Source organism: Ovis canadensis, chromosome 14, assembly GCF_042477335.2.
Source record: "Ovis canadensis isolate MfBH-ARS-UI-01 breed Bighorn chromosome 14, ARS-UI_OviCan_v2, whole genome shotgun sequence".
Lineage (NCBI taxonomy): Eukaryota > Metazoa > Chordata > Mammalia > Artiodactyla > Bovidae > Ovis > Ovis canadensis.
In genome coordinates this window covers 57,844,936-57,858,976 of record NC_091258.1, presented here as the reverse complement: position 1 = coordinate 57,858,976, position 14,041 = coordinate 57,844,936, and the positions used below count along the sequence as shown (strand labels likewise).

The 14,041-nt window shown below is 41.4% G+C and overlaps 1 protein-coding gene and 1 non-coding gene across 7 annotated transcripts in view; one reads left to right on the top strand and one right to left on the bottom strand.

Annotated features, from left to right (window-relative positions):
* GARRE1 (granule associated Rac and RHOG effector 1) overlaps positions 1 to 14,041 on the bottom strand; it is an 81,305-nt gene that overhangs the window by 37,982 nt on the left and 29,282 nt on the right. For all 6 annotated transcript variants that reach the window (XM_069550328.1, XM_069550330.1, XM_069550332.1 and 3 more), the window contains one exon: positions 12,399 to 13,686. In XM_069550328.1, the coding sequence (XP_069406429.1) occupies positions 12,399 to 12,893 (495 nt within the window). In that variant the 5' untranslated portion in view covers positions 12,894 to 13,686. The remainder of the gene's footprint in view (positions 1 to 12,398; positions 13,687 to 14,041) is intronic.
* TRNAG-UCC (transfer RNA glycine (anticodon UCC)) lies at positions 4,069 to 4,141 on the top strand. The gene has a single exon. It is a non-coding gene; the product is annotated as a tRNA-Gly (tRNA).

Below are 14,041 nucleotides of genomic sequence, written 5' to 3'. Positions count from 1 at the left end.
ATGCTGTCTAGGTTGGTCAAAGCATTTCTTCCAAAGAGCCAGCATCTTTTAATTTCATGGCTGCAGTCACCATCTGCAGTGATTATGGAGCCTCCCAAAATAAAGTCTGTCACTGTTTCCGTTGTTCCCCCTTCTATTTGCCATGAAGTGATAGGATCAGATGCCATGATCCTAGTTTTCTGAATGTTGAGTTTTAACCGAACTTTTTCACTCTCCTCTTTCACTTTCATCAAGAGGCTCTTTAGTTCTTCTCTTTCTACAATAACAGTGGTGTCATCTGCATGTCTGAGGTTACTGATATTTCTCTCGGCAATCTTGATTCCAGCTTGTGCCTCATCCAGCCCAGAGTTTCTCATGATGTACTCTGCATAGAAGTTAAATAATATGACAATATACAGCCTTGATGTACTCCTTTCCTGATTTGGAACAAGTCTATTGTTCCATGTCCACTTCTAACCATTGGTTCCTGACCTGCATACAGATTTCTCAAAAGGCAGGTCAGGTGGTCTAGTATTGCCATCTCTTAAAGAATTTTCCACAGTTTGTTGTGATCCACACAGTCAAAGGCTTTGGCATAGTCAATAAAGCAGAAGTAGATGTTTTTCTGGAACTCTCTTGCTTTTTCAATGATCCAATGGATGTTGGCAATCTGATCTCTGGTTCCTCTACCTCTTCTAAATCCAGCTTGAACATCTGGAAGTTCACAGTTCACGTACTGTTGAAGGCTGGCTTGGAGAATTTTGAGCATTACTTTACTAGCGTGAGATGAGTGCAATTGTGCGGTAGTTTGAACATTCTTTGGCATTGCCTTTCTTTGGGATTGCAATGAAAACTGACCTTGTCCAGTCCTGTGGCTACTGCTGAGTTTTCCAAATTTGCTGGCATATTGAGTGCAGCCCTTTCATAACATCATCATTTAGGATTTGAAATAGCTCAACTGGAATTCCATCACCTCCACTGGCTTTCTTTGTAGTGATGCTTCCTAAGGCGCACTTGACTTCGCATTCCAGGATGTCTGGCTCTAGGGGGGTGATCACACTGTTGTGGTTATCTGGGTCATGAAGGTCTTTTTTGTATACTTCTTCTGTGTATTCTTGCCACCTCTTCTTATTATCTTTTGCTTCTGTTAGGTCCACACCATTTCTGTCCTTTATTGTGCCCATCTTTGCATGAAATGTTCCCTTGGTGTCTCTAATTTTCTTGAAGAGATCTCTAGTCTTTCCCATTCTGTTGTTTTCCTCTATTTCTTTGCATTGATTGCTGAGGAAGGCTTTCTTATCTCTCCTTGTTATTCTTTGGAACTCTGCATTCAGATGCTTATATCTTTCCTTTTCTCCTTTGCTTTTCACTTCTCTTCTTTTCACAGCTATTTGTAAGGCCTCCCCAGCTGCATTTATTTTCCATGGGGATGGTCTTGATCTCTGTCTCCTGTACAATGTCATGAACCTCAGTCCATAATTCATCAGGCACTCTATCAGATCTAGTCCCTTAAATCTATTTCTCACTTCTGCTGTATAATCATAAGGGATTTGATTTAGGTCATACCTGAATGGTCTAGTGGTTTTCCCTACTCTCTTCAATTTAAGTCTGAATTTGGCAATAAGGAGTTCATGATCTGAGCCACAGTCAGCTCCCGGTCTTGTTTTTACTGACTGTATACAGCTTCTCCATTTTTGGCTGCAAAGAATATAATCAATCTGATTTCATGGAGGGGCCATGTTCAGTAAATCTTTAATCCAATTTTCTGTTGATGGGCAGGGCTGTGTTCCCTCCCTGTTGCTTGACCTGAGCCCAAACTATGGTGGAGGTAATGAAGATGATCATGACCTTCAAAGGTCCCATGCATGCCCTGCTACACTCAGCGCCTCCGACCCTGCAGCAGGCCACCACCAACCCATGCTTCCACCGGAGATTCCTGGACACTCACTGCATGTCTGGGTCAGTTTCTTGTGGGGTCACTGCTCCTTTCTCCTGGATCCTGGTGTGCACAAGGTTTTGTGTGTGCCCTCTAAGAGTCTGTTTCCCCAGTCCTGTGGAAGTTCTGGTGGTTCTATGGTGGGGTTAATGGCGCCCTCCTCCAAGAGGGCTTATGCCATTACCCAGGTCTGCTGCACCCAGAGCCCCTGTGGCAGGCCACTGCTCTTCCTGATGGGAGAGCAGCAGGAAGGGGCTGTGTTCCCTCCCTGTTGCTTGACCTGAGGCCAAACTATGGTGGAGGTAATGAAGATAATGATGACCTTCAAAAGGTACCTGTACCTCCACAGGAGACACTCAGACCCAGTTCTGGCTCAGTCTCTGTGGGCTGGGTGTGTGTTTTGCGCCCTTCCCAGATCTAAGCAGCTCAGGTGACCAGGTGCTTGTCAAGCGTACTGTCCCAGGTGAGCCGTGCGTCTTAATTACCTCCCCGGTCCCGGCCACTTGGTTTCCTGGGTGCACCGCATGTCTCCTCTAGAGAGCTGATCTCAGGCTGCAACCCTCCTGGTAGAAGATGTGTCTCTGGGGTTGAGACTGTAGCAGCCCCTTGCTTTCCGGCTCTGGCTGTCCCAAGCCTGCCTCTCTGCCTCTGGACGGGGTGGGGCCGGTACACAGCTAGCTCTCCTTTGGTATTCGTTTAATCCTTTGTTCTGTGAGCAGGCCAGGCCAGGTTAGGTTGTTAGGTTAGAGCCTTTCCGGCAAAGTTCTTTTTTCCGCAGTAGTGGTTAGACTTGTATTTTATGGGTTTCTTTTTTTTTTCTCCCAATTACGTTGCCTCCTGAGATTCCAAAACTCCCCACAGACCCGCCTGTGAGAGGGTTTCCTACTGTGTGGAAACTTCAACTCCTTCACCATTCCCTCCCCAGGACAGGGCTTCGTCCCTAACTCTTTTGTCTCTCTTTTTGTCTTTTATATTTTGTCCTACCTCCTTTCAAAGAGAATGGGCTGCCTTTCTGGATGCGTGGTGTCCTCCACCAGTTTCAGAAGTTGTTTTGTAGAAGTTGCTCAGCGTTCAAATGATCTTTTGATGAATTTGTGGGGGAGAAAGTGGTCTCCCCTCCCTATTCCTCTGCCATCTTGTCTTTTTAGTAACTATGACTTTTTAATAACTATGAAACATTAAATTATAGTCTCCTAAAAGAAAGCAACACTGCCATTTTAGTCACCAAAATTGCAAGCACAGCATTCTTTCCTCGACTCCTCTTTGCTGCTGGGGTCCTGCCTTCAGAGGTATCTTTCCTCTATTCTCATCATTTTCTTCCTTGATTCACTTTTATTTCCTTCATTTTTTTCTGAAAAGCACTTGCCTTTTTTCTCATCACTATACCTTATTCAATAATACTCTGTGATATTATGATTAATAATAAATACGTATTTTGGTCTTTTCCCATGGTTCCTGGCACACAGCTCCTAAAACCCTTGGAATTTTCTAAGTGATAAGAGAGAGAAAGTATCTTTTGTTATTCATAACAAGCATCTTTCAACCATACCTGAGTTTGTGTTAACAAGGTGCCTTTTGGAAAGTCCCTAAGGATAGGGGCTGGTTGCCAGGGGAACCAAGTTTGAAACTTTCAGCCCAACCCCTCTGGAGAAGGGAAGAGGCTGGAGAGAGAATCAATCACCAACAACCAAAACTGAAGCAACCACACTTGTGAAATGAAGGTTCAGAAACGCCCAAAGGATGGCGTTCAGAAAGATTCTGGGATAAAGACCAGGTGCAGGTGCTGGGAGGGTAGCAGGCCTGAAAAGGGCATGGAAGCTCACACCACTTACCACGAACTTTGCCTTATGCATATCTTTCATCTGGCTGTTCCTAAGTAACATCCTTTTATAATTGAGTTTTTTTCTGAGATGAAGAAACATTTCTCAGAAATGTTTTTTTCTGAGCTCTGTGAGCTGTTCTAACAAATTAATCAAATCTGCGGAAGGGGTCATGGGATTCTTTTGATTTATAGCCAGTTGTTAAGAAACATAGGTAACACCCTGGACTTGTAACTGGTATCTAAGTGAGGGGTTAGGGGGAATCTTGTGGGACTGAGCCATTAACTGTGGGATCTGATGCTAACTCCAGGAAAAAGTGTTAGAACTGGGGCTTCCCTGGTGGTTTGGTGGCTAAAACTTTGTGCTTCCAATGCAAAGGTCCCAGGTTCGATCCCTGGTCAGGGAACTAGATCCCACATGCCCGCAACTAAGAGTTTGCACGCTGCAATTAAAAAAGATTCCACATGCTGCAGTGACGAAGATTCCAAGTGCAGCAACTAAGACCCAGTGCAGCCAAATGAACAAAGAAAGAAATAGATACATATATATATATATATATATATATATATATATATATATATATATAAACGTATTAGAACTGATCCCAAATTGCTTTGTATAGGAAAACCCCCCAACAACAAACTTAGGACCAGAGTGCCAGAGGAGTATTCTGTGAGACAGAACACAGGACTTTTCCTAAATACTTCTGTTTCTGTTAAAAGACCACTTCATATGAACAAATCACTCCATGAAATGGAATTATTTATTGGGTGTTTATGATACATTACTCCTGTCATGTGGTCATAAGTTTCTCTCTCCCTTTTTTTTAAACTTGGAAAATGTCTAACCATACACAAAAACAGAGTATAACAACCCCTCACCCCATGTACCCATCAAAAACCTTCAACAAGTAAAACCATTTTGCTATGTTTTTTTCATCCTTCTCCCTAACTCTACCTTATTCTGCTGGAATGTTTTGGAGCAAATCCCAATCAACCAGGACCTAATACATGTTCAAAGTTCCCAACTTATCTTTAAAAATGTCTTTTTGGGGGGAATTCCCTGGTGGTCCAGTCCTTAGGACTCCACGATTTCACTGCTGAGGACCCAGGGTCAAGGAACTAAAATCCCATCAGCTATGTGGTGTAGCCAAAAAAAGTCTTTATTTTTTTGACTTGAATTTCAACTCCAAAAACCTCATTTTATTTGGTTGTTTTATCTCAATTCTCTTTTAATTTGTATCTCTTAACTCTCTACTCAATTTTTCTTCATGCTACTAGACTTGCTGAACAAATCAAGTCAACTGCCTATAGAATATGCCACTTTCTGGATTTGTGTGATTGTGATTGCTCCCTTATGGTATTATATAACTTGTGCCACCACACCCAAATTTCCTGTAGAGTGGTTATTCCTTCTAGAGGCTTGACTAGATTATTTCAGGGTCCTTCCCATGCCAGGATATGGCAGAAAGACGGATAAGTACAAGACTGCATTATGGGAGTGCTGTATAGTTCTTATCAGGAGACACAATCACAAGGTTGTCTCGGATTCAGTGATGCTGAGGTTGACCAATGGAGTTGGCTGAGAAACGCCTGATTCCTCTCCAGCAGCCTTTCATCAAATGATTTTATCCCCCATTGTTGACCACCACCTGAGTCAATTAATTCATTATGGTATACAAAATGGTGAGTTTTCTAATCATATCATCTTTTCTACACAGGAGAGTACTCAGAGTCTTCTAAATAGAAGAAAACTTCCCTCATCCACTAGGGCTATATTTGGTTACCCTGAAAAATGTCTGTAGTGGAAAAGCAGGAAATTTGCTTAACTCATTTTTCTCCTTTTAATTAACAATTTTCAGAACAATGAGTGGGCTGCACAGCACTTTTTTTTTTTCATCTTTTTCCATCCTTTTATTTATTCTTGTTGGCACAGAGTTTTCTTTTCTTTTTTTTCAATTGGAGGGTAATTACTTTACAGTATTGTGGTGGTTTTTGCTATACATTCACATGAATCCACCATGGGTGTATATGTGTTCCCCATCCTGAACCCTCCTCCCACCTCCCTCCTCATCCCATCCCTCAGGGTCATCCCAGTGCCACTAGCCCTGAGCACCTCATCTTATGCATCGAACCTGGATTGGCAATCTGTTTCACATATGATAATATACATGTTTCAATGCTATTCTCTCAAATCATCCCACTCTCACCTTCTCCCACAGAGTCCAAAAGTCTGTTCTTTACATCTGTATCTCTTTTGTGCACAGCACTTCTTAACAAATCAAAGGGTCTAGTCCCTCCAGAGTGACTGATACCCTCTGGCCCCAGGAGCTTCTACCCATAAAGATGGGCTGGGAAGGCAGTAAATCTTATTTGTTGTTCACAGTGAAATTTTGCACAATCACCCAAATTTCAACTGCCTAATTAATTACAGCTTCTTCTAATAGCTAAACTCTGAAGACAATTTAGATAACAGATTCAGTTGGTTAAAAGAACAGCCAAGAAGAGTGACAGAAATTAACAGCCTGAAAACTGGATTTACATATTTTTTTTATAAAATGAATTTGAGTTTCTGATTAATACCAGCAATTTGAATTTTCATTTGGCATATATAGTTAGGAAACATTTACTCCATAATCTGTTATGGAAGGTCAACTAGACAAAACAAGAAAGAAGTAACACTGAATTTTACCTTTAGGCAAAAAAAGAAAAGAAAAAAAAAACACTATGCAAATTTAATTCCATTTGGGTTAATGAAAATCACATTTTGAAACCAGCTTCTAATATTTTCCATTACTGTTGCTCTGCAGCATTTCTGGCATACATCTATCCAAAATAAACATTAAAATGCCTGAATTAAGGTCCTTAAGAGTCAGTCAGTGCTCACAAATAATTATTTCAAACATATTCATAGGTACACAGTATAGAAAAGATATCTGTCAATGCAGAGAACTGAAAGTCAAGGTGTAATTACATAAAGACTTGATTTAAAGTCTATTTATAATATGGTGACACAGGGGGTCCTCTGATTTACAATTTCCACTTCTGCAGATTCAACCAACTACAGGTCAAAAATATTCAGGGGAAAATACTCTAGAAAGTTCCAAAAATCAAAACTTGAATCTGCCATAGGCAACTATTAGATAGCATTTATACTGAATTTAATAACTATTAACACTGCATTTAAACTGTATTAAGTTTTATAAATAATCTAGAGATTATTTAAATTACACATGGGAATGTATGCAGGTTCTATATAAATATTATGCCATTTCATATAAGGGACTTGAGAATCTTCAGATTTCAGTACAGGAGGTTCTAGAGCCAATCCCCTGCAGATGTTGAGGGACACTGTACTTGGAAAGTCACTAAAAATGCTGGAAGATATAAAATACATCCCTTTAAAGGCATACAACTCTTGGGAACCCCGTATCAATACTGAGGCCCCAACGTGAAACCAGAGCCCCAGAGCTCCCAAGTGGTGAAGAAAGCAAGGCGAGAGGTGTCATCACTTCGTCTTGCTGTCCTCCTCTCATCCTCCCTGCAGAGAATGGCCTCTTTACCTGTCTGACCTCACCCCTCGTGTCCGTTTCACTCATCGTTTCAGCCACGACAGACCCTCACTGCTCTTCACACACTCAGGTTTGCTCCTGCCTCAAGAGCTTTGTTCCCTCTCCTCAGAACCCTCTTTTCCTGGCTATCATCAAGGCCTGCTTCTTCATCTCCCCCCGTTTCTTTCTCAAATATCACATTCTCACTGATGCCTTTTCTAACCAAGTGTCTAAGATCACAGTCCTCATCTATCTTCATGAAAGGAGGCACTTCTGTCTTGTTCGCCGCTGCTTCCTCTGTGCCTGGCACAAAGAAAGTGTGCAACATGTATCTGTTTAATGAACACATGAACTACAAGTCAGTTTCATTCTTTCACTTACATATTTGCACTGAAAAAGTAATTTCATTTAAAAAGAGTGACAGATGTTTGTAAAAAGAAGTTAACATTTGTGACTTTCTAATAAATAAAAACCTAGTTAGGGGACTGCCTATACTTCTTTAATATGAACTACATGTTTTGCTTGCAAATGAGTCTAAGGCTCAGTATCAGTTAGGATACCAGATTTTTAGGACAAACAAAACTGAGGTAGACAAAACCAAAGAGAACTCACAGCCACTCAACTCATGTAGCCTGGCCTTTAACAGGAACATTGGAATTAACATACCAATGAAGATGCCTCTAGACTCAAAAAGATAAAGACAGCAGGTCTCATGTGGTCTACCTGCAAAAAATGCTGTGGGATGTCAAAGCTTTATATGATGAACAAATTCAACATGGGAAACCATATTTTTCCTGAATTCATTTTGGCTGGACTGATAGAGACTTACACAAAGGAATCCCCATGGAGCACTTGATTAAGATCATACTTCTAATTTTAGACAACATTCCAGTTCATATACAAAGTAAACTCTACATTTTCTATAAATCCAGAGGGGGGAAAATCCCATCTGAACTGTCAACTGGCTTGTTCAAAAAATCCTAGCTACTGCAAGTGTCCCACATCCCTCTCCATTCCCTTCCCTGAGCATCCCCATTCTATGCATGCTCAGTTGCTCAGTCATGTCTGACTCTTTTGTAACCCCATGGACTGTAGCCCAACAGGCTCCTCTGTCCATGGAATTTTCCAGGCAAGAATACTGGAGTGGCTAGCCCTTTCCTACCCCAGGGGATCTTCCCGACCCAGGGATCGAATCTGCATCTCTTGCATCTCCTGCACTGGCAAAGTGGGTTCTTCACCACTACACCACCTGGGAATCCTAGTTACAAGGTAATAGAGCAGTGACTACTGGTAGAAGAGGTCCCTAAGGGCTTTTATGCTGAAAAGATCCTGACAGTTTTTACATCAAGCAAGGTAATACTATTGCCATCTTATAACACCCAAAGAGACAATAACACAGAAGGGAAAGGGAGGTGGCCTGCCTAAAGAACCAGGAAATAAATGAGTAGAGCAAATGTCCTAAGACTGGCAACTTTTTCCACCTAAAAGCGTTCTGGGGAGAAGAATGACCTGCTGTACATTCCTCTCTGATGCTGACTCTGTACATAATTGTGCTCTGTACTTCAGAGAAGGGCTAATAGCACCTTTCAGGCCATGCTGGAAGCAATAATAACATGGGATGACAACCAACTGGGTACAGTATTTCACTCACTAATTGCTTCTGACCTTCACAAGAACTCTTGTGAAGGTGGGTGGTAATTCCATTTTACAGATGGGCAAACTGAGGCTTACAGACGTTAGAAGATTTGCTCAACATCACACAGACAATAAGAAGCAGAGTCATCTTCTAAACCCACATTTTCTGATTCCATGCCCCATAATAAGCAGTGTCAACAGCACTAGTTAATCCTCACAACTTACTTCTCTAACAGTGGGATTATGAAGGTGAACCACTTGAAGTAAGGGGCAGAGTCACTAATGAATACAGACAGGACAGGACTCATGTACACCCTGCCTGCCCCAGAGCACACAGTCAGCAACTGCAGTTCCTAGACACAGGCGGCAGGGTCTGTCAATCAGTGAGCATATGCCAAACCTGACTTTAATTCAGGGAGCATCAGAAGCATGTTTTCGCCCCCTCAAGGGGTGGGACAGTGGAACTAGTACTCTATCTCAGGTTTAAAATGGTCAAGCATTTGAACACTGAATTCAGGGCTTTCTTCAACCACAGTGCTAGGCTCAGCTGCCAAGCACAGGTCCTTGCCTAGTCAGTCAAGTTCATCCATGTTAGACCACAGATTCTTTCCCCAAGGATGAATGCTAAAGAGCATCTCTGGGCCTTGCCGATAAAATCTTTAAAAGCCAACACAGGGGAAAAAATGCCTAACTATTCCATCTGAATTGGTGAATATCCTGAGAGAGAGGGACCACAGCGGTACATAAATTTCAGAAACAACAAATACTGTTCTGTGGAAATAGCAAAATGTTAAGTCTGCAGGCCTACATTTGGCAATCACATTTTAGGATTTACTTATAAGTCAGCAGTTTGAAACCCAGAATACAAGCATAGATTCTAAAACCCATCAACAGCACTTAGTTTCCAGTTTAGACTCTGAAAGCCTGTTTAGCCCATTATACACAAAAACATGGTAGTGTTCCAGCTATCCTAATCACATTTCAATGGGGAAAGTCAAGCCAAAACACAACAAGAAATACTTCCCTTTCTCAGCTCAAATGGTCCACACTGGTCCCAGAAAAGCAGAAGGGACCGGCTAAGTGCTACTGCACCCAGTGGGTTACTTCACTCCAAGTCCTCAGGGTTAGTGCATCCTTCTCTAGTTGTCCTGTCCTGGGGAACAAGGGCACTTGCCCACTGGGTCAGAGGGGAAGTGGCCCTGGAGGCCTAGCTGTCTCCTTCAGCACTTGGAGGCATGGCCTGAAGAAGAGTTCAGTAATGTTCATGTTAAAATAAGAGGCTTTGGCCTCATTTTTCAAACCACTCTTGACTGAAATTCTAAATAAAGCTAATGATGGTTGTGCCATTATAGGATGATAGCTGTAACAGTCTGGGCCTAATACTGTTCAACTGTTTCAGAGAACGCAGAGTCTCTAAGTGCTCTCTTGTCACATCTCTGCCCAGCAGCAATCAAGCACACAGGGAGCTGCACTTGGTTTTTCACATAAAACAAACAAAAGTCACAGCTGTGTATCTATGCATGTAGACACAGTAGTCTGGAATGGCACACACCAACCCAGTCAACAGTGGTCTCTTCTGGGAAAAGGAATGAGATGGGAGAGTCGAGCAGTACTGTTAAATTTTACTGCTTGAGTTTCTTTTGAGAAGTACAATTTTTTTAAAAAAAATATGCTTTATATATGATTTACATGTATAATATTAAAAAATACTTTAAACTATGCCAAGCCACTTTTAAAAACACTGCAAAATCATGCTTTCTCTGACTATATGCCATGACTATAGGAAAAAAATCAGAAAATAAAAATATATTTGGATAGGTTCAAAACAGAATGACCCAAGGAAGATATTACACATGTATACATTTATACCAGCAGATTCAGCAATAGGCCAAATCCAGTCCAACAGACGAGTCTACAAGGGAAAACTGGTTATCAGATTTTTAAAGGGTTATTTTTTTAAAAACCCAAAAAACAAAGAATTTGTGAAAGAGACAAATGTGGCCCACGCAGCCTAAAATTTACTATTTGCCCTCTACAGAAAAAATCTGAAGATGCCTAATGCCTGATTTAAACCAAGACTATTATGTCTTTTCGAAAATAATTTTAAATTCCTCTTGGAAGACTTTCCCAGTAGTTCAGTGGTTAAGAATCCACAATGCAGGAGACATGCGTTCAATCCCTAGGTCCTAAAAGATCTCACATGCCGTGGAGTAACTAAGTCCGTGTGCCACAACTACTGAGCCCCCATGCCTGGAGCCCATGCTCCACAACAAGAGAAGACACTGCAATGAGAAGTCGGCGCGCTGCAACTAGAGTAGCCCCCTCTCACCACAACTGGAGAAAACCTGTGCAGCAGGGAAGACCCAGCACAGCCGAAAATAAAACAAAAAAATTCCTTTTGGAAATGCTTTCCAAATCACAATATGCCTTTTAAACACACTGAAAGTGAGTCATAATACTTAATAGCTTAGCTTTTGTTCCCCCCAAACCCACAAGAGTATAAATTAGCTTATTCAGCCACTGCAATCATGAGATTTGGTTCAGAAGACTGGTGATTTCCAAAAATCAAATACAACCCCGGGATGCTGGAAAAACATTCTCCTTCCTAGCATCCAGAAATCTAACCTCTGATGTGCTGCTAAAATGTACAAGGACACATGGAAAAATCAAACTCAGACGAACTCTCTGAGCAACTAAAAATAATTTTAAAAATCTAGCAGTGGAGTGAATTTACCAGATGACAGTTCAACAATTATTTTCTAAATGAAGGAAGGAAAAACATCACCTTTATTCTGAATGAAATTCATATTCCAATTTTATAAAGCCCTGAAAAAGGGAGAACATTTCATTTTGACTACCAAAGACCTAAGAAATGTCCTGAATAAGAATCAAATGTATCCTAATATGAACAACTGTAAATTCAGAACTGGAAAAATACCTTTATCCTGTAAACATGTGTAGAACTTGCTACATTAAACCAACGGGTCTATATAATGACAATTCACAAATAAATCTTTATAATCACATTTAGAATTCTCAGTCCCTACTGTGTACTTTATCCCCTGGAGAAGGGAATGGCAACCCACTCCAGTATTCTTGCCTGGGAGATCCCACGGACAGAGGAGCCTGGCGGTCTACAATCCATGGGGTCGCAAGAGTCGGACATAACTGAGTGACTATCACATCACATCACTGTGTACTTTAACAGCATGTTATTTGGAAATTAACTTCCAAGTTGAAAATTTAAAGAAAATCTAGGCCAATTAATTTGTTTAATAATCTTCTATCCTACTTAATTTTAAATGAAAGCAATTCAAAACGTGGCATGCAAAAAAAATTTTTTTTCATAAGAACAGAGTATCAGTGGAAAGAGGACAAAGACCATCATTTCAGTGATTTGAGAAAAAACTAAAACAACATTCTCACTTACCTCTGGAATACATTTTCCAACCCAAGTATGACAGAGAAGATACTCTACCTCAATGTCCTGGAGACTGAATTCCTTCTGATCCGTCAAGTTCGCAGCCCCAGCACTAAGCTCCATCAGCATCTTGGCAATCTCGGGCTTGATGGCTGAAGTCAGCCGACTGGCTGCTTCCATGACGTGCTCCTGCACATCTTTGAGCTGCATGGCTGCCTTGGAGTAGTGAGAGTTCCTGAACACAGTGCTGAAGAGATCTGTGAGGAAAGTACTGGCACGGCAGAAGACGTTGAGGGCATCCAGGTACTTGGAGATGCCCTGCTGGATGTCGGCAATGGGAGTGGAGTGGGGCATGGCGTGGTGGCAGCTGCCTGCAGCGGTCAGGCTGCCCAGGGGCGTGGTGGTGGCCGCAGATGCCAGGGGAGCACTCAGTGCTCGGCCCAGCTCGGGCACTGGGTACTGCTGGTGCTGCTGCACCTTCTGCTTGGACCCGCCAAGCAGGAAGCGCCGCTTGTAGTCCATTTTACTGTCCTGGGCACTGCAGCAATACATGCGGGAAGGGCACTGTCCCAGTGACCGGGAGAGGGTCAGGGTTCTGATTCCTTTTTTTTTCTTCCTAAAACCGTGGCTAGGTATAAAAATAGTGGAGTTCTGCAAATCTAAGTTTTAAAAAAGGCATTTCCATGAGGCAGGTGACCATGTGATCCAATGTCGACGTGAAAAGGACAAGAAGTTTATATAGTTAATATTTTCAGTGGAGGCAGGACTTCTGACAAAAAATAAGTGTGTCCAAAATGCTATATAAGAACTGTTAGCATTCCGTCCTCTTAATAAAAAGATATGGTTGCTGAGGAAAATGTTTACTGAGAACTGCTTTGCAAGAATATTTTGATACTTGTATTTACAATGGCAGAAAAATAACTTAACTTTAAAAAATGTAATATAATGTATCTTCAATATACCAGAAAAGTTAGAACCCAAAAACCCACAAGCTGATCAACAGCAATTTAAAAAGCAGTACAGAATCACTTCACACTAAGTCCTTAGGAAGGAAGATCAAATCTCAGAATTTTGACAGAGCCTGCCTGCCAAATCCATTTACCTGTAAAGCTTTTTCTAAATGTGAAAAATTTCCAAATTTCCTTTAATATTTTCTGAAAACAAGTTTTTTTTTCTTCAAAAAAATGGCATTTGTTATTATAAGTCGTCTTCTTTCCTTTTGTTTGCTGAGGTAGCGGTTTCCTTGTAACATTAATAAGAGGTGCTTCCAGACTGGGTTGGCCCTCAATTGTGAAGTCTGAAGCAAAAATGCACAGATGTACTTGTAAGGCTTCTAAGTCATTTCCTGTGAGGGGGGGAAATAGACAGAATTAGGAGAGTTATAGGACAGTGAGTAATTCTGGAACATTAACTCCTGAAATGCTATCATCCACAAAGGTGGGCTCCAAATGAATAAGAAACATTATAAAAGAGTAGAACTATGATATAATGATGGTTAGAAAATTCTTCAAGTTGTAGTACAAAAATAACACAACAAAAAAAGTTTGATTCCACACAAACCGCTTCAAAGTTCAGGCTGACAAGTGACACATCACGCGGGGCCTGGACTAATGTTTGTGTTTGGCATTCCCTTGTTTTTTCCTCAAAGAGCTCACAAATCCAATTAGAAGAGTACCCATTAGGACTGTTGACAAATACAG